General features: G+C 47.0%; 2 protein-coding genes across 2 annotated transcripts; one reads left to right on the top strand and one right to left on the bottom strand.

The window, feature by feature from the left end:
• The first annotated feature begins 28 nt into the window (after window positions 1-28).
• On the top strand, window positions 29-2,319 carry EMG1 (EMG1 N1-specific pseudouridine methyltransferase). The gene is made up of 6 exons (XM_074168998.1): window positions 29-189; window positions 272-373; window positions 724-865; window positions 1,247-1,305; window positions 1,476-1,625; window positions 1,998-2,319. The coding sequence occupies exons 1-6, from the start codon at window positions 46-48 to the stop codon at window positions 2,109-2,111; spliced, it is 711 nt and encodes a 236-aa protein (XP_074025099.1). The 5' UTR covers window positions 29-45; the 3' UTR covers window positions 2,112-2,319.
• Window positions 2,320-18,681, bottom strand: LPCAT3 (lysophosphatidylcholine acyltransferase 3). Its single transcript, XM_074168986.1, is given in 14 exon segments — window positions 2,320-2,895; window positions 3,029-3,155; window positions 3,274-3,432; window positions 3,986-4,133; window positions 4,761-4,927; window positions 5,250-5,336; window positions 6,047-6,155; window positions 6,569-6,747; window positions 7,815-7,852; window positions 7,978-8,071; window positions 8,225-8,331; window positions 8,451-8,558; window positions 18,484-18,598; window positions 18,601-18,681. Coding segments are annotated over 13 exon segments (1,509 nt in total). The 3' UTR covers window positions 2,320-2,895; window positions 3,029-3,038.
• Between the last annotated feature and the right edge of the window lie 4,674 nt (window positions 18,682-23,355).

Genomic DNA, 23,355 nt, shown 5'->3' with positions numbered 1-23,355 from the left:
GGCCGGTGGGCGGGCTGGGGGCGGGGCAGGGGTGGTGCTCGCAAAATGGCGGCGCCCAGGCGGCCTCGTGAGGAAGAAGAGAAGGAAGAGGCAGTGGAGGTTGAAGATGTTTCGCTGGAGGCGAAGCGGCCCCGTGGGCAGCGGCGGCTCTTGGTGGTACTAGAGGGGGCGAGTCTGGAGACTGTGAAGGTACAGGGGGTCGGGCCGGGCCGGGCCGGGCCGAAGGCGGCCGCGGGCGCCCTTGCCCACCTCATCCGTGCTTTGGCCGTAGGTGGGGAAGACGTTCGAGCTCCTCAACTGCGACAAGCACAAGGCGCTGCTGTTGCGGAACGGCCGGGACCCCGGGGAGGTGCGGCCCGACATCACCCACCAGGTACTGGCCGGGTCCGGGCGGCGTCTGGGGCGATCTGGGCTGTCCGGGGCGGCGGTGGGGCGGCCCGGCGGTCGGCTTGGGGGAGGTTGTCCCTCAGTTTGCTTTGTGCTTCTGGAATGGGGATGAGTTTGGCCTTACTCGTTGTGTTCGTAGTTTGTTAGTAATCCTCTTTGTATGCATATGAGACTATTTTCTTTCAGCTTTACAGTACGGCTCACACGGTCAGATGAACACTTTTCTGCTTCGGCATCAGTGTCTTCTGCATTTGTGGGGCCTTGCCATCAAGTTTTCCAAGAGCCCTCTTACTTGTGCCTTTTCTGTTTCCCCTACTGTGTGTTCTTCTATTTTAGAGTCTTCTGATGCTCATGGACAGCCCACTGAATCGGGCTGGTCTCCTTCAGGTTTATATCCATACCCAGAAGAATGTTCTAATTGAAGTCAATCCCCAAACCAGAATTCCAAGAACTTTTGATCGATTCTGTGGGCTTATGGGTAAGTGATTTAGTCTTTATACTGGCCACAAATAACGCAGGAAAGTGGTTAGGAGTGAAAGAATTTTGGGAAGACCCAAAAAGTTGCACCAACCAACATTAAAAAATGTGAGAGTGAGAAAAGAGCAGGGAAATTAAGTGTCTTTTTGCAAGTCCTAGGATGCATAGGTCAACTACGTGTTCCTTAGCACAGTGGAGAGTGCCACCACTAGCACTGCTGTGCTAACAGCAAAATAACTTGCTGATCAGTATTTCTTAGGACTGCTTTAGAAGAACTGCTGGGAACTCTAGAGATAGACATTTTGTCTACTTTCTGATCAATAGGTAGAGGATAGCATTCTTGAGGCAAAAAACCAGACAACTAATTTTCTTCTCTTGTCAGTTCAGTTGCTGCATAAGCTCAGTGTTCGAGCAGCCGATGGGCCTCAGAAATTGTTGAAGGTAAGCATTCTTTGGCTGTTCACAGGTAACGTTGCAATATTCCTCCTTTGCTGCTAGTGATGTAGGAGTAATTTTTTATTATTATTTTTTATTTTTGTACAAATTGTAGACTTAGCTTTGTGGTAATGCCTCTTATCTCTATGCCCCTTCTAACTTTCTGCTTTCTGTAGGTGATTAAAAATCCAGTCAGTGATCATCTCCCTGTGGGCTGTCTGAAGATAGGTACCTCTTTCTCAGTTCCAAAGGTGTCGGATCTGCGTAAACTGGTTCCTACAGCAGAGCCAGTTGCTATCGTTGTGGGAGCTTTTGCCCATGGTTCGGTAAGTGCAAGTATTCCTTACTTGGAGTTGTAAAAATCTTTATCAGCATAGATTTCAGTCTTGTTCTGAGTATGGGGGTGTGGCTTTTCTCCTTTTTTTTTTTCCTCCCTTGTTCCCCCTTGTCCCACCCCTCCTTTTTTCCCCTCCTGGGCAGGCTTATCTGAAAAAAGGCCCAACGCTGCAATGCTTGGGACTTTTCTACCTCTTGGGAGAGGGCGCTAGTGAGGGCTAGCAGTTACCCTGTTGTGTTTTATTGTGGCTATGTTCAACCTTGGAGAAATACTGTGCCTCTCCAACCAATGGGGATAGATGGGACTAAGTGAAAACTTGCAGCTTAAATTTATATTTTTTTTTTTCTCTCTCTTCCCCTAGGTCAATGTTGACTATACTGAAAAGATGGTCTCCATCAGCAACTATCCCCTTTCTGCTGCCCTGACATGTGCTAAAATTACTACTGCCTTTGAGGAAGTCTGGGGAGTAGTATGAACTTCTGCTGCTGCTGCTGTCACGGTGGACTTCTGTACAGTGACCCCACATTCTGGAGAGGCTCTTTTACTTAGGTGTGGACCTAGAGGACTTTGGGCTCCTGGAAGGGAAAAAGCTTCCATTTTGTCCTTGTAGCCTCTCGAGCAATGAGACTTTACATGAACTGCCCCACCGACCTTTTTTCCTCCTATTAAAGGTCATTTTTGGTAAGAGTGCTTGTGTATTTTACTTTCTCATGTTTAACACGTGAGCCGGCTTGATCCCTTTATAGCAGGGACTTAGCCCAAATTTGTCGTGGAACCGAAATTCTTAGCTGCGCCCCGCTCGCCCTGCAGCTGAAGTTACTCAGTCCTGTGGAATCACCGTGCTGGATGGTGTGGGACAGTTCGCGCTCCCACACCGAGGCACCCAAGAGGAAAAGATCTGAAGCCGATATGAAAAAGACCAGGAGCAATTTTTATCTTGGATGACAAACGTAGAAAAGTCAGAAAGTGGCTCCAATCCAATACAGTGCCTGCGTTTGAGTTTTTTTACAATCGTCTGATATCGGCAGAGACACGAGTGTCCTCTGGAGGGCGGCAGAGAGATAAGGCAACATACAGAAGGTGGAGGATCGGGAAGGAGGCTTCCTCCCTTCCCCTCCTTTTGGGTCTCTGACCCTGGGCTTTCTCTTTTCCCCCTCCTCGCGTTGAAAAAAGTCGTACTTCAACACAGCAAACTTGGCAGGTGATGCTTTGCTTCTGGAGTGTTAAATCAACTCCTACAAATGCACAGGTGGTACAATCTGAAAAAGAAAAGTGCTAGATTTGGTTTTGGTTGGGTTTTACGTTTGCCTTTCCCCTCGGGATATAACGTTGCTGCCCCCGCTTCACCTCCTAGTCCAAGCGTGGGACTCTCTCCACATGGTACAGCCTTACCTTTTGGCTGTTACTCTGCTTTTTTTAGCTTTTCTTTTCGTGGCACAATTAATCTGCGAATGTAAGGCAACACGAGTAATAAGGTGAAGAACAACACATGGCCGAGGAAATAAACAGACCTGTACACCTGTAAAGAGAAACACAGGGTTAGGGAGCAGCGAGCAGCTTTGAGCCAAGAACACCTGAGACAGGATGGAGGGGAAAGGGTTGGTGGCATGTGTTGTCTGGTTGTGGCTACTAAATACCTTCATCCATTTGTCCCAGGTGAAAAGGCAAAATGGCACCAGAGAGTAACCCATGAACATCCAGTGGATAGCCTGCTGCAGCACATAGAAGACAGGCTGCAAGACAGTGATGGAGGCCAAAGTGCTCAGGGGAGGACTGTCCCGAACAAGGTTTATGACCTAATTTAAAAGAAAAAAAAAAAAAAAAAACAGACCAGAATTCTCCTCAGTTGGTTGTCCTCTGGCTATATACGCAGGCTCTGGGGCCAAAGTATCTATCCAGCTGCATAAAATGAATTTTAGTAAGCAGTTAGCCTAAAAAAAGTAGTTAAGCGCCCCATCCTGCTCAATGCTTTAATTAAGAAAAATAAGTTTAAATATGGAACATTGTTCTGTCAGTACTGGGAGACTGAGCAGAGGCATTCAGCTCGTGTGCTTGGCCTCCAGCCTTTCCAGCTGCCAAGCACTTCAGTTGTCCTCTGCTCAAATGCCAAGTTCTCTACTTTTCTTCCCGTCAGCTTCTGCAATAAATTTAAGGCTTGCCCATGCAGAAGCCAAGCAACCTACTGAACTCTTGAGAACAGAATGGTATCGTGTTCGAGCACCAATTCCAAAGCAAGCAGCTATTTTTTTGTATTTAATCCAAGTAAAGCCTGCAGCATGGCTGTTTCCAGACTCGTGGGGAAAGGCTAACGCCGGCCACCCCACTCCTGGTAAGTCAGACAAAGCGCACCTGTCTTTCAACGATGACTATAAGCAACTCCATCTGAAAGCACACCAGGTAGCCAGAGTGCAGCCCGTGCCAAATGGCCAGGAAGAACAGGGCCAGTGCCTGTGACAGCAGTTTGTTACCCAGGAACTTCAGACGCTTGAAGATGTAGCTAGAGCAGAAAAGAAACAAACTGAATGCTTCTAGTTTATTTGTCTGTCATCCCTTCTCCGTGTCAGAGGCCCAGGGACCATATGCTTTTGCATATGGTGGTGACACCCCCGTGGTGACAGAAGCAGTGAGACAGCTCCCCTTACCAGGGACCTCAGTCCTTGTCTTAAAGAAATCCCAGCTACCGGGGAGAAGTGGCCCATCCAACAACCAAGGGATTTTACAACTCAGTTGTGTGTCCCAGCAAGTGCTGAACCAAAACCTGGTTAAGGTCATTAGATAGGGAGCATCAAGAGGGGCGACACAGGGACCAGCTGATGGAGCAGTTCTGCAGCTGTTTGACCAGGCAGGCCGAAGGGCTCCCTCTAAGTCCCCTTCTAGCCTCTGTCCTCCTGCTGCCATTAGCTGTTTGCCCGTATTAATGATTTGCCCTTTTAGATTGAACTAAAAGATCTGTCTAACCCAGTAACCTGTTTCAGATGGGACAGCAACGAAACATGAGAGAAAGAGTGTAAGAACTGAGAAGTGGCAGATTGTTCCTCCACTGCTCCCTCTCAGCCCAGGATCTCGGTTCTGCCGACACAGACGTTACTGACGCGTGACAGAAGGGGAATTTTGTCCTGCTCACCGGGCCACCCAAGCATTGGTGTTGATGTTGAAAGAAGCAATGGTCCCTGTGAACAAAGGTGTTGTCTCATACAGCCAGACCTTCATGTTGGCACAGGCATCCCACAAAGGCTTTCCACTCTCGTCCTTCCCATTGTAACCCAGACCAACAAGGATGCAGACACCTTCCTGTGGGAAAAGATTCGCAAGAAAGATGAGAGGAAAACATTGCCCTCTTGGGTTTTTTTTGGGAAAGGCAGAGCTTGGGAAGCTCTGACTCTCACTGTGTTGAGCGGAAAGCACCACTGCAGGTGGAACAAATGGATTGAAAACTGCCTGATTTTAGCTAGCTAGCCTTTGCTATCTTAGAGCAAGCTCAACTGACCTGCATTGATCTCCAGAAATTTGGATTACTTCCATTTGGCGCTAAGTCCAAGAACATGCTAAGTAGCTGCAAAGGTGCTACCTTTGTTTATTTGTCTTTGGTTTCTGGAACGACATGTAGACTCACCGTAACAAGCCAGCAGGTTACGTATTTGTAGAGTATAATTTTGCCCCAGATCAATATGTAACCACAACGGAACCAGAAAGGCTGCTTCTGCAGAGATAAGAGTGAAATACAATGAAAATTAAGAAAAACAGAGTTGAGTGGCAATAATGAGACAAGGTAAATGAGATCTCATTACTGTCTTTCATTTTAGTCTGATGTCTGTGTTGAGACTCCTACATGGACTGGACTGCCAGGCTATTGGCTTATGCAAATTTACACATTATATCATAATATTTGGCTGTACTGAAATAGGTACTTTGGGAAGACCCTGGGATTTGCATAATCATTGTGAAAGTTACACCCTCATTTATTCATACTGGCACAGAAACACGGATAATCTGCATAAGGTAGGAATTACTTGCTAAGAGTTTTCTAAGAACCCCAAAGATCCTGGTAAGCCTTGCAAGTTACTCTAGTTCTTTGCATGTAATAGTTAAACAGAAGGTTGTTAAAAGGTCACAATATACATCTGTTAAAAGCTACTGTTCGTTTTGGAAACCTAAGATTAATTCTCTGTTTGTAGAAGTTTTCATTTGGATCAATTCAGCTTAATGGATTCCTGCCCTGCATCAAATGGAATCCACAGGACAGGCAGTTCTGGAAAGGCTTATCACTAGTTGCTGACTTATCTTTTTTTTTTTTAAATTGAAGCAAAACTAAAAAAAAAAAAAAAAAATAAAAATCCACTCTTGTAGATCCAGTGCCCTCCAGAGAAGTGGAATTCTTCCACACCTGAGAACTGTCAAATGAATACATACCATATAATCATCCGAGATGAGGTATTCATCAGAGATGTACAGGCTTGACAAGGTATAGGTTACTAGAAACAAGAGACCCAAACTCAGGCGCTTGAGAGCAGGCACAAAACTGAGAAAGAAAAATATGAAGGTCAAAGAAAAGCCTTGGAAAGAGATGGTCAAACTCACAATTTTTAAAACAGAAGTGGAGAAGCGGAGGTAGGGGAGATAGCGATAGGGATTCACCACGTTCCACTGCAGCAGATGCCTCTGTTTGGAAGCTGGGATGCTAACGTTACCAGGTTGGGACCGAGTCTGTACTAAAGATGTCAAATGGTTGTTGACGTTCATGCCCTGGAACAATGCTAGGACATTAACCAGAGAGTTATGAGCAACTTTTGAAAGACTGCTTTGTCTTATAAATCACTTTTGGTCACAGTACTTTAGTGTCCAGGTAAGAAGGCACTCCGCTGCAGGGAACATGTGTAGGATGCAGCATTCTGGGATCTTAGGAAGGCGAGGAGCTAAGCGGCTTTTTATTACCTATTGGGTCTCTGGCCTTGAACGTCAGTCATCTCTCCCCTTGTCAGTTTCTGATAGTCTGTCATGGAGAACTGAGGCCCCACCATGAAGGCACCATAGAAATAGGAGAATCCTGAAACCTCCAGCAAGGTAGGAACTCCCCGGACAGCAAATCGCCGCTGCTCAGGGGTCAGGAACTCCTGCACCAAAGGGAGTGGCATTAACATCATCCTAGGGGATCTCATACTAGCTGGGGATGTTGTGTTCTCATCCTACCTCCTTAATGCTCTCAGTTCTTGCTCTCCATGTACATGGAACTTGCCACTTTGTACTTCATGTCCATTCCTCTCCTCAACCCTCTCTATCTCCACCCCCTCTAAACAGCAACAGGATCCAGTGGTTGAGACCAGTTGCACAGATCTCTATTCCAAAATAAGCTCAAAACATGGAAGGGATCCATTGACATGCATCCCCAACAGCATAGTAAAAGCACTGTATCTGACCTCTACCACTCTGCAATCACATGTACCTTCCCAAGACCTTATTGCCCTACAATTCCTACTTCTTGATGCAAGAATTCATTGTCTTTAAAACCTTGAAACTTCAGCTTAGGACATTTCAGCTCAACCTTGTGTTCTTGCAGTCAGCATTGATTCCATGGGTGCTACAGATTGGGTCAGGCCCCAAACTGGAGATGGGAAACGCAGATACTAGAAGTAGGATTAAGAGTCTATAGCAAGTGTTCTGTCCTTTCCTACACACTGTGATGCGTGAGTTCTCTGGCTGTTTCAGTGGCTCTAAAAACAGGGCCCTAGCAAATGGTAAAGGGCAACCATTCAGAAGGATATGGTAAGACTAGACAAAGGAAAGGAAGATGAGAACTGAGATCCAGTGCTGATGGTCTGCAAGTTAAAGGTACACTACCCACAAGACACAGAGCACTAGGGATCGGGAATCTAAAGCAACAGATTTGGGGGAAGGAGATGGTAGGGAATTTGGGAGGGGGCAGAATAATATTCTGACATGACTGAAACAACTGTTGCCCATCTCTAATCACTACCGTCTCTGTTCGAAATGATTTCTTTCCACTCCATTATTCAGTGCCCTCAGACACTCACAGATGCTCCCTTCTCAACTATGGCTTTTACCAAACAATGAATGCAGCTTGCTGACTCACATCCTTTGAACTTGATTTTCTGACCTCTAGCTCAGTGGAATGACATGGAAGAGGGGAGGAGGAATAAAGGAGAAATGGTGTCTTACTCACCAGATCTTTTCCTCCATCATAGTAATCGATGGCCAGACCTAGAGGTGAGAAACAATTATTTGAAGCCCTGTGATGGGCTGGTTGGGCTGCAGAAGCAACCCTCTCTTCCCTAAGGCACGGCTTGCAGAGTGGAAGAGATAGATAGGAAGGAGGTGGCACTCACCAATCAACTTGAGCGTCAAGACACAGTGTGGCATTGTCCACTTGATGTCATAATGCTCTGTGGCTGTGAAGTAATATCCAGCCATAAGGTACGTCTGAAAGAAACCATTGTTTGGGTTATTCAAACTAATTCATCCAGCTGGTTTTTATCTGTCTCCACTTTTCCACCCACAGCTGCTAATGGGAAGCGCAAAACTGAACAGAGGACTCCTTTCTACAAACCGATGCAGTAAGAAGGAGAGTTTTACCATCTGAAAGAAGAACGTGGTGAAGACGGCAGTGATTGTGCGACCCATTAGTCTCAGTATGAGGAACTGGATTAGGACACATATCAGGGAATGAAAGAGCTGCGTCCCTGTGGAGGAGGGAAAGAGAGAGAGATAAGAAGTAGAAATGACACTTTCCCATTGTAGGTCCTCCCAAACCGCAGCACGCCCTGGGCCAGGCAGCTCTCTCTTCCCAAACTCATCTTACCAAAATTGAAGTAAGCAATTGAGAGTCCTGTGAGCACATTGTAGAGATGAATGAGGTAGGCCTCCTTCTGGAAGAGGAAATAGCGCTGGAACAAGGCAAAAGGATATCCTGAGTAGAGGAGAAAAAAAAAAAAAAAAAAGATGAAAGAGTTGTAAATTAGTGTAGACAAGCATTTGTAATGGTCCAGATCATAGCCTTCTTGGACATGTTATTAGGAACATGTACTTTACATAAATACATCATGGACAAGAGGAAATGGCCTCAAGCTGCGCCAGGGGAGGTTTAGATTAGATATTAGAAAAAATTTCTACATCAAAAGGGTTATCAAGCACTGCAACAGGCTTCCCAGGGAAGTGGTGGAATGGTCATCCCTGGAGGTATTTAAAAGACGGGTAGACATGGTGCTTAGTGACGTGGTTTAGTGATAGCTTTTGTCAGTGTTAGGTTGATGGTTGGACCTGATGATCTGAAAGGTCCCTTCCAACCCCGACAATTCTATGAGTCTATGATCATCAATGCAGTATACATCAACAGTATACACTCCTGAGATTGTATCTCCATCTCCGGAAATAGATGCCAGATGAATTACTCTGTATTTTATACAGAAGAAAATACTTATCAGGAACATAACTATCCAAAAGTTAACATCGAAGTGCAAGAAATTCCAGGATTACAGTTTCTCAATACATGAGATGGATAATGCTGAAATACATGAAACGGACTTCAGTCTCCATTTCCAAATTCTGTGACAAATACAGTGAACGTGGCAAGAAGCTAGATTAAAAAAAAAAAAAAAAAAAGAAAAAAAAGGGGGTGGGTGGGTTACGTTGTCATAAAAAATTCGATCTCCGCTCCCTCCTCAATGAGTTCTTACATGATGCTGACCAGCTTTAATCCCAGAGTTCCTCAAGTGACCTCCAGTGGCATACTCTTTCTTTTCTAACTCTCCAACTTCAGATTTGCATCTGATTTGTGAACTACTGGGCACACAAAGCTGTAACTAAAGTCCACTGGGACTACGCGTGTACTATTTTTGAAAAAATCAAAGTCAGAAGCATTTCACATGGAGCAGCTAAGATAAGTGGAAGGAGTTTTTTCCTTGCATTTTCTGCACGTTAGCTCCCAGTCTAATTCAGGAATGCTGCCAGATTATTCATCTGTGGCTCTAGTGAGAAGCAAACATTTGTGAAGCACTCTGGTAGTAGGGTGGGAAGTGCCACACAGAAACTCATGAGTAAATTAAATTCTGCAGTCTAGGTGAGGTTCACATAGCATGCAATAAATATTGCCACATATTAGACAATAAATATATTATGTTTTAATACATATTGACACAGGAAGCGTCCATCTCATAAGTATGTGAAGTCTGTTCACGCAATTAGTGTTTCTAAAGGCATGTGCCCAACGAGCTGAATTGGGATAGCAGAAGCAACTTTCATTCTGGCATTTTGTAACTTGATTGCTTTACTTTGCAAGCCTGTGTTCTTTTATCCTGATTAAAAACAAAAAACAACAACAACAACAAAAAGGAAATTCATCACATACCACAATACTGGCACCCACACTGCTTATTAGCATAGCTGAAACCTGTAGCAGTGGATAGATTTCTGCTACTTGCACTAATGGAGTAATAGTAGCAGTAGGTAGTCATGTTTTATATGGAGCAGTAATAAAAGGTGATGAAAAGCACATTTTGCCAAGAAGCGTTTGATGGATGGAAGGTTTCCAACAAGCAAGGCCAAATCTAGTCACTACTGTGTAAGGAAATGAGAAACTCTGTCACGTTATATAAAATACATGTCGTGCAGTCTGTCAGTGCTAATAGGGCGAGGTGTGATTGGAGCCATTTTAAGGTCCATTCTGTCCCCCCCAATGCCTTAGGAGGGAGTCCCAGAGTCTGGGACTTTTGGGGCTCCTTTCTAGATCCCAGCCAGCCGCACTCTCTACTGAGCCCAGGTGTGAACCTGCTGCTTCTACAAACCCAGCTGTTGCTCCCCATTTCACGGAATCACGGAATTGTCAGAGCTGGAAGGGACCTCTAGAGATCATCTAGTCCAACTCCCCTGCCAAAGCAGGATTGCCTAGAGCACATTACTCAGGACTGCATCAAGGTGGGTCTTGAAGATCTCCAGAGAAGGGGGCTCCACAACCTCCCTGGGCAGCCTGTTCCAGGGCTCTGTCACCCTCACCATAAAGAAGTTTCTCCTCGTATTTGAATGGAACTTAGGCTTCCAGCTTGTGCCCGTTGCCCCTCGTCCTATCGCTGGAAACCACTGAAAAGAGTCCAGCTCCATCCTCCTTCAACCCACCCTTTAGGTACTTGTAAACATAGAAAAGGTCTCCCCTCAGCCTTCTCTTCTCCAGGCTAGAGCCCCAGCTCTTTGAGCCTTTTCTCGTTTAAGGGAGGTGCTCTAATCCCTTAATCATTTTAGTTGCCCTATGTTGGACTCTCCAGTAGTTCCCTGTCTCTCTTGAAGTGGGGAGCCCAAAACTGGACGCAGTATTCCAGTTGTGGCCTCACCAGTGCAGAGTAGAGGGGGAGAATGACCTCCCTCGACCTACTGGCCACACTCTTCCCTATGCAGCCCAGGATTCCATTGGCCCTCTTGGCAACAAGGGCACGTTGCTGGCTCATGGAAAGTTTGCTATCCACCAGGAGTCCCAGATCCTTCTCCTCAGTAGTGCTTTCCAGAAGATCCACCCCTAACCTATATTGGTGCCTGCCTATATCTCCTCAGCCTCTTCTCACCCCTCTCTCAGTCTTCCCTGCCTCCTTGGTCCTGTTCCTTCCTCCTTTTGTGTCTTTTTTAGCCGGTTTCCATGCCACAGGCTGCCGTCTCGGTCTGAGCGGCCAGCCAGCCCCACATACCACGGCCCTTAGCCCGCAGAGCCTGGCAACCTCGCTCCTGCCCACTCATCCAGCTCCTTCTTCCCTGCTGAGGCTCCAAAGTCCCAACCATCTTACCTAAACCACCTTTATTTATTTATTTATTTATTTATTTTTACACAGTCACTTTTTCATTAGCCGGCATGCACTTTTCCCCCTGTTGCTTCCCTGAACACCAGCTGAGGGGGGAAGAGGGAATCTGCAAAGAGAGTTCATCACACAGGCTCTCTGGGGATACAGGAGTCACTCAAAGAATCAGAGCAATTCACATGATTTAAAAAAAAGAAAAAAAAAAAAGAAAAAAAGCAGTATTGTCTCCCAGCCTTATACTCAGAAACATAGACTAGGATTCTTTTTTCTCTTACTAGGATTCTTTTTTCACTTATCAATTTTCCTGCTGAATTTTAATAAGCGTATTAACAACTGACAACAGCTTTGTGAAATGGAAAGTGGCAAAAAAATATAAAGCGTTACCATCAGTTTAGATCAAAAGTTATAACGCTGAGGTTCACCGTGGAAAAATGTTTCCCCCTTTTGAGCAAGGGGGAGAAAGATCAGATCAGAAATTTAGGCAAAGCGTAATTTATTGCTGTTCGTTGACACGGTTTTAAAACCACATTTTCAAAGATTTCCCATTCTCTCAAAAATCAGTACAAGCTTGCAAAACATTACATTTTCATCAGGAAAAAAAAAAAAAAAAATCTGTTTTTTGACTCCAGCCATTGCTGTAGACAGAATTAAATTATGACTGAATACTATAACGTATCTCAAGTTTCTGAACGCCAGAAATTTTATCTATTTTCTCCCATCCCCAACTAGTGTTCCTACTCTTTAGAAGACCTGTCTCTCCTGTCACACGTACTCCTTTTTTAGCTCTACACAGGAGATCGTATCATGGTTTGGGTAACGCTGCTCTGAAGGAGAAATAATTACGAGCCCTTGCAAATAGAGAGCTGCTAGTGTGCGCAGCATATAGGATTTTAGAAAGCCACTGATTTAAATCAGAGTCTTGTACTACATGAGCGCTGTTCCAGTTCAAAAGTCACAACCTCAGCCTAAATTCCTCCTATATCCAGGGCCACTTGCTAGTACTCTGGACTGCAATTTAGTCACAGTTTTGCTGCAAGGTAGTTTTCTCACTTTTACGACTGGGCCAGTTCCACGCCGCAGATATAAACTTTAACCCCCAAATGGCAGAGGATACTGAATATCAGCCGCCGGCCCGCTGAGGCCAGTGCATTTTTGAGCACTCGTAAACTACCTATTAAATCACGAGCTATTCCTACCGGTAACGACAGCAGTCCTCCCACCCCACCAGGGTGTTCTTGGAGCAGCCTGAATTAGCGCAGCAAAAGCTGGAGAGAGGGTTTTGAAGCTGCGGTTGCCGCCTGGCACATCCGGATATGTCAGGGCTGCTTTGCTTTCACCATTCAGGAACGACGGGACTGGAGTCCCCTTGGCTCCTTGCTGCCGAGGGAGAGCAGCTCCTGCCCTGCCAAACTTTCTTCCCTAGCTCCCTCGGGCAGAGCGCACCCCAGCAGGAATCCAGCCGTAATACTCCAGGAGAAAACAGAAGGCCACCTCCTGATCTGAGGCAATTCTCCTTCTCCGTGCAGCATGGAGTCGACAAGCAGTCTGCAGGCAGAGTTGGTTTTTGCCTCTAGGTAAGACTTTCTATAGAAGGAAATTAGCAATTGATATAAAAGGGACAAAACAGCTGAGATGCTGCTGCTGAGAAATTCCTCCTTTTTTTTTTTTTTTTTTTTTTTTTTCCCTTCACAGGCACAAGGGGATGATCTCTGGTTAAGAGAACCCTGGCACCACTGGAAGGAAAGGATAAAGCCAGCTTCCTTGCCACAGCCATTTGGGAGAGCCGTGGGCCACCGCACAACACCTAGGTTGCCCACCGATACAAGAATCTAATCGAGCAAAAGAAGTAAACTATCAAGAGGCTGTATTAGGCAGAGGAGGAAAGTTCTACTAACTCCAAGCAAAAATAGCGCTGTCAAGTTTGCCACCTTCTGGAACGGGTGATTACGATGCCTGTCTTTTTCCAGAGATAAAGCTGCAAATAAGAACACCAGAAACATTCTTTTCATCTCTGCTCCCTTTATTTCCCCTTTTATATGTGTTAGCTTCGTTTCATCTACATGAGAGCAGATCAGACTATTTTTCCTCTTCTCCCTTTTGCTCATCAGTTAACTCCACCTTCATTAACATCTAGCGGATCAATTGTCTCTGTTTTTTCTTTCTAGAATGCTGAAACTAAAAGGAGGGGGACAACAGGAAAAAGACATGTTAAAATATAAGCCTTACCTAATATTTTGACTTCAAAGATATTCTCTTTTTCTGTCTGTAATACTGCAAAAGTCCCACACCTTGTTTAACACTGGGTGCATATACATGAGTATTTTTAATTCAGCTCAGGAGCGTACTTTTGAAGTCCGCTCAGAGTGCTTTAGTTTGCATAGCAGAACCCTCTCAAAGCATGCGAACAGGACTCTCTTCAGCTGAAGCTGAACTAAAAATGCACTCCAACGGGTGCTCGGTCTGTACGACCGGGCTGAAGTAAATCCAAAGTAAATGCCCAAAATCCATGACATCGGATACCGCATGCAAACTAGCCTGCTCTACAGATCTGCTCCTACTGTGCCATTTTACTTGCTAATGTAGACACAGTCAGTGTGTAGCACTACACAGCTCTCTTTTTATTTATTATTATCTAAGGAATGACATGTATTTGAAGTTAAGATTTTTAAAAAGGCAGCACACGAGTGCTCTGTCACAGGGCTGGTTTTAGTACCTGTAACAGGATGGTCAGCTGCCTCTTACAACTTCTCCTACCTCTTACCCATTGAGAGCAGTTGTTTGCCTCCCCATCAGTAAGGTTCTTGCTTGGCTGGCCAGCTGGGCACTTGATTTGGGGTAACTCATCAGCTATGGGTGACCACCGGGAGAATTTCACCGAGTCTAAAATTCTTCAGGACGCAGAGAACAGGAATAAGCAGAGGATGCAAAACAAACTGTGAGAGGTAGAAGAGGAGGAAATAGGACCACTTGCAAGCGAAGCAGCTGGTTTCTGGCACCTATTCAGTAGGAACATGTTCATTTCTGCAGGTCACTGCTGTCTGTAGATGAGGGAACACTTCCACAGTGCTTTTCCTGGCAGGTCTGGGCAGATCAGCAGGGTCATTTCTGGCTCAGGGCTCTAAACAGTATGTTGGCCCCTCTCCATATTACGCAGCAGAACATGTCAGGTAGCTTGCAAGCCGCTCTGTAACAGTATGGCCAGATAAACGTCTTTAATTCTTTGGGATCACACAGCCACACAAGAAATAAGATCAAGATAAATTTTTAAATACAGTGCCTTGTGTATCCTGGCATACACTTTGAGCGGTGATAGCAGGAGCGAAATCTGTCTTCCCTCGTGGGAGGACAGAAGCAGCAGCACAGAAACCCTCTTCTCTCCTTCCCACCCCTGGAGGGGCTCCCTGGTGTTTTCCTCCAAGAGGCTAGGACAGCATTGGTTCAGACTGCTTACTCTGCCAAACGGGAAGTGACTCTGTAGCTACGGAGCTGAAACCGTTGGTGTCTTCCAAGCTGACTTAAAGACGGAGTTTCTCCTGGGGGAACACTCAGCCCTGGACCTCCTGAAGAATGCAAGGTAGCCTTTGCAAGACAGAGAATGCAAGTGTCTCCAGAGAGATTTTCATGTGATTGACAGGCATTAGTGTGCTAGACATACCAAAATTTTTTAAATGATGGGGTCCAGAACTATGCTTTAAGCATTACTGCTGTTGATAATATCACCAAATTGCAGCCTAATTGCTTCAAAGGTCATTTATGCAAACTTTCACATACGGGAAGTCTGAAGCAAGTTTTTAATCTTGTACAATCTGAGTAATGGACTCTATTCTAGTTGTATGCTCTGCTTCAAGATTGCAGGATGTATAAAAGCTGTCTCTGACTTGAATACAAAGCTGTGACTAAACACCCCACCGTGTACTCAGCAGTGTGCTGTTAAAATCTTCACTCATTCACTGAGAAAATGTGGTGCCCTTTAGGACTACTCCAATTTCTGTTCTTGGTTGCTCTTCCTTCCTCCTTCTCTCATTCGCCCCTGTATTTAATTTTTTTCAGTAGTGCCAGAATTGTAACAGCTTAAATGACCTCTTTTGGTTATTTCAGACCATGACTAAGTGAACACTTTTACTCAGAATCAAGACAGTCCATTCAGACTATTTTTTTTCAACAATAGTTCATCTTTCCCCAGAAATTAACGTAAAAAATTCATGTAAATTGCAAAGTTCTTTTGCGATTCTTCCTCTTTTTCAGAAGGTTATTTTTACTAGTTTCTGGTGATCTCCTGAACGCTGAAACCCTAGAAACAGCTGGTGCAGTAGAACTGCACAGTGTTGATGGTGCACTGCATCACAGAGGGAGAAATAAGCAACAACGTTTTAACCCATCTTTGGAACACAGGACCACGCTTCATCCTCACGGTCTTGTTCTGAAACAATTCAGCAGTATTAGCTGCAGCCAACAAAAGTGATTTTCTTCCTGAATCTACGCAAACACCTGAAATGGAGGAAGTGAAGCAAAAGCCATACCTTGCTTGTCCTAATGCCATTTCAGCTTTTAGAAATGCCTTTCATTTATACCCCATGCCATCCTATGAAGTGGTCATCAGCACTAGTTAGTTTCATTACCAACAGGCTCAAGGCTTTCAGTCACATTAAAAGGACTGCAAGCTAAGCTGCAATTAAATGAAAATTTCTTTTCACATTAGTGCTGGGTTAAGGAACTCTTCTCGCTCTACTCTCAAGTTGCTTACAGCGGTGCTTGGCACTTCCTTTTAATGTAAAGGTATAATGCTTCACTACCCATCTATTAAGCAGGAAAGATGGAGTCAATCCCCTCTGCTTGAGTGGTTCGATCTACATGATGTGCAAGAGTACCAAACAAGAGGCGAGGCTGTTTTGCATGCCTTTAAGCCTTCCATCTGAAGTTATGCCTTCAATTACATGTAATTAAGAGATGCAGAGCAAGGGAGAAAGGACAAGGAAACATGCAGCTCTATCCTCCCTGTTTGGTATACATTTTAGGTATGCAGGAGAAAGATGCCAGTGGGTTCCCAGTCCACGATCCCCAGACCTTTAATACAAATGATAAAGAGCCATTAAGACTTTATGCAAAATAGACTACATCAGGAAGGGACACTGAACCATCTCAGTGGCTTAGTGCCAACACTGTTTGTGGAACATTTGTAACACCATGCACAAATCTCAGACTTGACGAATCTACCGACTGCAGTGGGCATCTCTTCTTATCATTAAGATGATAATTATCTGCTATTCCTTTCAAAGAAGTAAGTGGTTTTGCTCACCCACAGGACACCAAGCAGCAAACAGCCTTCCAATGTCACGTTCTAGCTTATTGCTAGTAAGAAGGAACCCTGAGAGAAAGTTTAAGGTGCATTCTGCAAAGGCATCACTCTAATGTAGGTGTCTGCCTCCACACACGGTTTCTAACATCTTTTCTGCATCAGCACTTGTTAGACTAGTCCCTTGGTTGGTTGACTAACCTGGTAGTAAACGATCTGCTTTTTCTGGTTTAGGTTTCTGCCAGGCAGGTAAATTCAATCAGACCACAATTAAAGTATCAGAGGCAGACATGAGAGACAGGAAAGCAGGACTTTTCCTGTTCAGCTGTGGAGAGCTGCTAGATTAATTCACACTGACTTATGTGCATGTCCTGTATATGTTTCCTATTACTTTTTTCTTTACAGAAGAAGTTTGGTTTAACTAACTTCTAAGTTAAGTTCAAAATGATAGTCAGTTCAATCCCCTGTATCTACCCTTGACGTGAAGAATGTTTTGGTTCAGTTTGACCTTACACATTGTAGATTAAATTAGGCAGAAACAAGTCCAGTCCAGACCACAGCTATGAAGTGACACAACTTTTCAATTATACTTCTAGTTAGCCAAAGGACTTTATTTTGACAGATCACACAGTAGCAGCTGTACCCCTTCAAATATACTTTTTAGGTTCAGAGAAAAGCTTGTATTTCCTTTCTGCCATGTGACTACACCACCAAAAGCTTTCAAAACCCAAAGTTCCATTGGGCATCTGCAGACATTTATGTAGACAGCATATATACATACATTTGAGTTAATGTTTTGGTAGCAACAACCTCCTTCTCGACTGTTAGCCCACACTGTAACTCAACTCTAGCCCTGCCTTAACCATTTTACATGTGACTTAACCACCTCATGTTGAGATAAGCATAAGGAGTATGTGTTTCGCAACATGCTTCGCATTGCAGGTGGAGTGCACCACAACATCCCAGGTCTTCTGGCCACTGAGCTGCCAGGCTTCGCTCACCCTACCTGGTAGTCCCCGGGACGGCACGCCACTCCCGCATAGCTCCGTGATTGCTGCCGACGCTAATAACGTCTCTTGGCAAAGACCTCCCTACGCTTGGATGGGGCCACATCTCAGAGGGCTTGTGGAGATTCCAAAGCGTGCACCCCTCCGGACACCTGCTCCTGGGGAATGCGATGGCAAAGGCGGCAGCGGGGCAATTCCCAACAAACTTCTGGTGGCCAAAGCACGGCCCAAGGCACAGACAAGTCCCAAAACGGGCTTGTTCCGTACCATGGCCACTGGCTCTGCAGGTTACCAAGCCCCGCTCTCCCCACGACCCCGGTCCCGGTGGCAGCTTACCGGGACCGAGCCCCCACCTCCCTGCAGGAACAACCACCGCCTGGCCCGCCCCACTGCACGGTGGGCTCCACCGGGAGAGCCGGAGGGTTGCCCGGGGTTCCCACCCCGACAGCTGCTGGGAGGCAGGTCCCGAGCTCCCGGGCTCAGGCCACCCTCCGCCGCCCGTGCCGGGGCGGGGCCGGTGTCGGCGGGGGGGCTCGTCCGCCGGCTCAGCGCCCACACGTGGCCTGGCACGGCGGCGCTGACACAGGTGCGGCTCCCCACCGGCGAGGCGCTGCCCGACCCCGGCACGGCACGGCCCTGTCCGACCCAGCGGCGGGGTGGCCCGGCCCCACGGCGGGCGGTGCGCCCTGCCCGGGGCGCCAGACCCGTCACCCTCCCGCCGCCGCCGTCGCCGCCGCGCCCTCCGCCCTCCCTTACCCATCAGGATGGACAGGATAAGGCGCAGCGCCTGCTCTGACGAGCCCAGGGCCTTGGCCAGCTGGGCCAGGCCCCAGCCGGACCCCGCCACCGCCATCTTCTCCACCGGCCGCCCTCGCCGGCCGGTCGCTCCTCGAACCCGGCAGCGGCACCAGCCACCGCGGCCCCCGCACCGCTCGCGGCCCCCTCCGCGCCCATTGGCTGCGGCCGGGCCGGCCACGCCCTCCCGGCGCCTCCGATTGGACAGCCGGTGGCAGCGGGGCAGGGCCCTGCGCTCACTAAGGCAAAGGTTACCCCGCGGGTGGGCGGTGCCGCGGGGCTGTCCCCGCCGGCCAATGATTGGAGAAAGCGCTTCCCGGGGGCGGGGCTCGGACGGGGCGGGGTCAGGCAGGCGAGGCGGAGCCCGCCTCCCCATTGGCTGTGGCGGGACAGGAGAGAGCCGGGCCGGGAGGGGTAGGGGACGGCGCGGGGACGGGGTTATTCGCGGGCACGAGGCGCGTGGGGGGGCGGCGCGGGACCAACGGTCGTGTGAGGCGGGCAAGGGGAAAGGGGCAGGGATAGGGATAGGGATAGAGATAGAGATAGAGATAGGGATAGGGATAGGGATAGGGATAGGCATAGGGTTAGGGATAGGGATAGGGCCTCGGCCTGAGGCATTGCTCTGCTGGCTGGGGACGAGACACGCCGCTGAGCCTCCCCAGTGGCTGGTGGGCCCTGCCACCCTGGTGGCTCCTGGAGCACAGACGGTGGCTGCTGGGCTCTGGTGGCCCAGAAGGACCTGCTTCCCATACCAGGCATTACAGCAGCTCCTGTCCCAGCGGCTCCCAGCTTTTTGTAGCCACTGGGCAACTCTGCCTACGTAGCCCGCTCGTAACTCATCCGCTGGAGGACCTTCTCCTTGGTGTGTCCCTTCATGCAGATGTCCATGAGTGCATCCTAAGTTCTCCTCAGCAAAAGCTTCAGGTGCAGTGGATTGCATCCTCTTCCTCTTGCTTGTGTTACCATTTTCCTGCTGCGTCATTCAGGTGGGCAGCATTGCCCAAACTGGGCAAACTGGAGGGGCAAACAGACTCACACATAGATGCAAAGGGATCTCTGGTCCAAACCCCTGCTCACAAGCAGGACTCCAAAGCTGGATCAAGTTGTTCAGGGCATTGCCCAGGCAATTTTTTGTACTTTTTCAAGGGTTGAGAGCTCCCAGCCTCCCTGGGCACTAAGGTAGTGCTGAATCTTGTCTTGGGGGAAGTATTTTTGTCCTGATTATACTCTGAGTTGCCTCTGTTGCAAGGTATGCCCATTGCCTCTTGTCCTGGGAAGGGTCTGACTCCATCCTCTCTATAACCACCCTTTGGGCAGTAGCACCTATTAGATCCCATTCCTTGTCAAATCAGACTAGGAGAGGGACTGACAGGCAACATGCCGACATAGATGTCATTTACTCAGGAGACCAGGCTAAAAACCTTGCTCCCCCTTGCCCTTCTCTTTTCCAGGCTAAACAAATCCAGATTCCTCAGTACCAATGCTCCAGGCCCCTATCCAGTGGTCCTGGTCTGGGCTCTCTTTCCAGTTTGTTCACACCTCTCTTGCACTGGGGAACCCGTAAAGGACACAGCATACCAAACGCAACTTTATCAGTGCCATACAGAGGGAAATAATCACTCCTCTCCACCTGCTGACTATGCTGTCGTTCGTGCCACCCAGTTTGCTGTGTAGCTTTCACTGCTACAAAGGTCCGTCATGGGCTGGTGTGCCGGGGTCCCCAGGATCTTTTCTGCAGAGCTGCTCCTAAGCCTGTTGTCTCCCAGCCTGTGCTGGTACGTAGGATTACTCTGCCAGAGGTGCAGCTGTGACCATGGGGTTACGGTGTGGCTGTGGGGTGGGCTTGCCTGCTGGGCACTGGCCTTGGTGGGTTTGGGTTTCATTTGTAAATGATGTGGTTTCTCTCCTGCCTTCCTTTCCCTGCCCCATAGTGGCAAAGGCACAGATCCAGAGGAAGAAGAGGAAATGGTCTCAAAAGAGCAATTTTCCCTGCACATTGGGCAGTGCAGCAGAAGATGGAGAGAGTGCAGAGAGTAGAATAGATAAGGAATGAAAACAATGAAGGAATGGCTTGACAGAAACTTCACAAAGTTCAGAAAAACAAATGCAGCTGACATAACATGCAGCTTAACGTGGAGCTTGGGAAGAACAAGAGTCACTTCAGAGGTCCACAGTGAAGCGGCGAGAAGCAATGGTCTCAAGCTTCCACAAAGGCAATTTCAATTGGACCAAAGAGTGGTTCACATGGGAACAGGTGCTCAGAGAGGTTGGGGAATCTTCAGCCTTGGGGATGATCAGAAGACGCCTGGACAAGGCCCCGAGGCTCACAGAAGGTGAGAAAAATTAAAATGAAGAGTAATCAGTGCAGTAAGAAAGTGCATGAAAAAGGGGACATGTTGGCCTTGACCTCCACAAGTCCCTTGAAGGCAGTGTAAGGTGTGGAGTGGCAGACCAAGATGGTCAGTAGGGGTTTAGACCCCATCCTGGATAGTTGACTCCATCAGGTTAGAGTTTACAAATAGGTTACTGTATTTGTTCAGCCTCACTGTTCACTACCAAACTTTTTGCAAAGTTCAAGGACTGACTGAATATCCATCTGTCATTTCCATGTTTAATTGGGTGTTTATGGTGTTTAGGCCAGTTTCATAGAATCATAGAATGGTTTAGGTTGGAAGGGAACCTTAAAGATCATCTCGTTCCACCCCACCTGCCATGGGCAGAGACACTTCCCACTAGTAAATGAGGCCTATGTGAGCATGCTGACTCGTTGTCCTTCCCCCAGTCGTGTTTGACAAGGAATGAGCATCTCAAACTTCTATATTAATAGAAGTTTCATGAAAATTGAGAGCCGTATTGGAGAGAGAGGCCTATTGGCATTACCACTGAAGGAATCCACTCCATAATCAAGCTTCCTCCCATGTTTGATATGATTAAATTATTCCACAAATAACACTTCAGGGGCTGTAACCTCTTAAAGTCTCTGTCCTGCTCAACTATGCTGTTGTCTGACAGGGGATCATCGTTACTGTTTTATTAAAAGTCCATGAAGGAGTTAAAAAGTGATGAGAACATTTATGTAAAAAAGATCCATTGAGGACACATAAACAGCGAGATACAGAGACAACTTCTGGCTCAGTAAGTCTCTAAGCTTCAGACAGCTGAAAACAGGAGAATATACCAGGGAAAGATCACCATGTGCTTTCCTCCTTCCTTAAACCTCCACATCTGGCTTCTCCCCCCCTCATCCTTCTCATCCCCTTTGTATAAAAAAATAGATCATCTGGAGGATTACTAAAAAGGCCACAGCCTTGCTTTGAAGGTCAGACTGTAACCTGGCACCAGCCACACTACTGTTTCTGCGGCCACTGGTATTCTGTCAGGCTTGCCATGAGGGCTCACAGTGTTGGGCTTAGCTTTCCGCATGTGCCAGTACATCTCCTGCCCAAGCAGACCTCGGTCTCCTGGCAGACGCAGTCTCCTCCTGCTTTTGAGAAGGCAAGGTGCTCCATCTGGTTTTGCAGGCCACGTTTGTAGCAGCAAAAATGGCTTCGGACCACAGTCTTGCTCAAGTGGTGTCCTCCCGTAGACATCCAGCAGTCCATCCACAGCTCTGACCTCACATTGCAGAAAAAGGGAGAGTCAGAGGCTGTATGCTGGACAGACTTCTGGTCTAGGTCCTTTGCGTTCTGGAATAGCTCAGGAAACAAACCCATGAAACACTGCTTTTGGGCACAGAGTAACTTACTGGAAATGCCCACTATTTGTAAAATATTTTTTTAAAAATACTGCAGTATTTAAATACACTTGTGGTCAGTTAGCTATGTGTATGGTGACAGAGCGCATATGAACTTTTAGATTTATTTAATTCTGTAATCTACTATTGTCCAAGAAGGGTTTCAGAAGCAGCATCTGCTCCTGAGATTGCCTAACAGTTGCCATTAGGAGATTCTGTTTTCAGTTGCTTAAAATGTTGCTGTATTTGACCTGTTTAGATTACATGCTAGATGGCCACTTTGAGTCAGAGCATGGTAGCTGTTTTTGAGACTCAGATCCTGATGAGTACCATTGCTTTTCAGTATCATTATTTTTTTAATAATCAGGGCAGTGCTATGCTTGGGAGGAGGGGGTGTAACCAAAAGCCTTTCTTTACTGTTCTGAAGATATACCACGGCTTGATGACATTACATAGGTATTATTGTGAAACTTGAGGTTCACATGAGCTCAGTGTGGCAATAAGGGAAGGTAGCTGCTGAAGCTTCTGCAAATTAATTTTTATTGACTGTGTTCAAGTGGCTTGTGCAGCTTTCCCACGGACCACAGCTCCACAAGGCCCCAGATGGTTCTTCAAGAGCTCTTGCTGGACTTTCCTTCCAGGACCATTTCTTCTGCACCGAAGAACTGAAGTTCTGAAGGAAGTTCTGAAGGAACTGAAGTTCACTCTGAAGGAGTGTTGTGCCCTGCCTTGTTAGTGCCTCTTCTCCCAGGCAGGCTCAGGAGCCTATCCTGATTGAAATAGCCATGGGAGAGGAGCGGGCTACTAGGGGGCAAGGTGGCTATCTGGAGAGTGAAAGTGGGACTGCAGTTTAGGGATAAACTCTGCCAACAAGGAGGAAGATACTGGAAAAGCAAGAGTCAGAATAAAATTAAATCTGACTGAAGTCTGCAGCTGTGAATCACCAAGAGAGAGGGCAGGGAGGGAAATGCCACTACCAAGGGATGGGAGTATGGAAAGAGAAGGGTGGCTCCTTGGAAAAACAGACAGGGAAGACATGAAGATAAGTTTTCATTAGAAGGATGAATAGGGGGCTTGGTGCCCGTAGGGGAAAAGAAGCC

The sequence above is a fragment of the Numenius arquata genome, chromosome 1 (genome assembly GCF_964106895.1).
Source record: "Numenius arquata chromosome 1, bNumArq3.hap1.1, whole genome shotgun sequence".
Taxonomy (NCBI): Eukaryota; Metazoa; Chordata; class Aves; order Charadriiformes; family Scolopacidae; genus Numenius; species Numenius arquata.
The sequence above is the reverse complement of the archived record's forward strand: the minus strand, read 5'-3'. Positions and strand labels throughout refer to the sequence as shown.

Excerpts from the sequence above, each read along its gene's own strand:
- EMG1 (XM_074168998.1), top strand. The coding sequence starts at position 46 with ATGGCGGCGCCCAGGCGGCCTCGTGAGGAAGAAGAGAAGGAAGAGGCA. Across the intron at positions 190-271 it reads CGAGTCTGGAGACTGTGAAG|GTGGGGAAGACGTTCGAGCT; the intron begins GTACAGGGGGTC and ends CTTTGGCCGTAG. Across the intron at positions 866-1,246 it reads TCGATTCTGTGGGCTTATGG|TTCAGTTGCTGCATAAGCTC; the intron begins GTAAGTGATTTA and ends TTCTCTTGTCAG.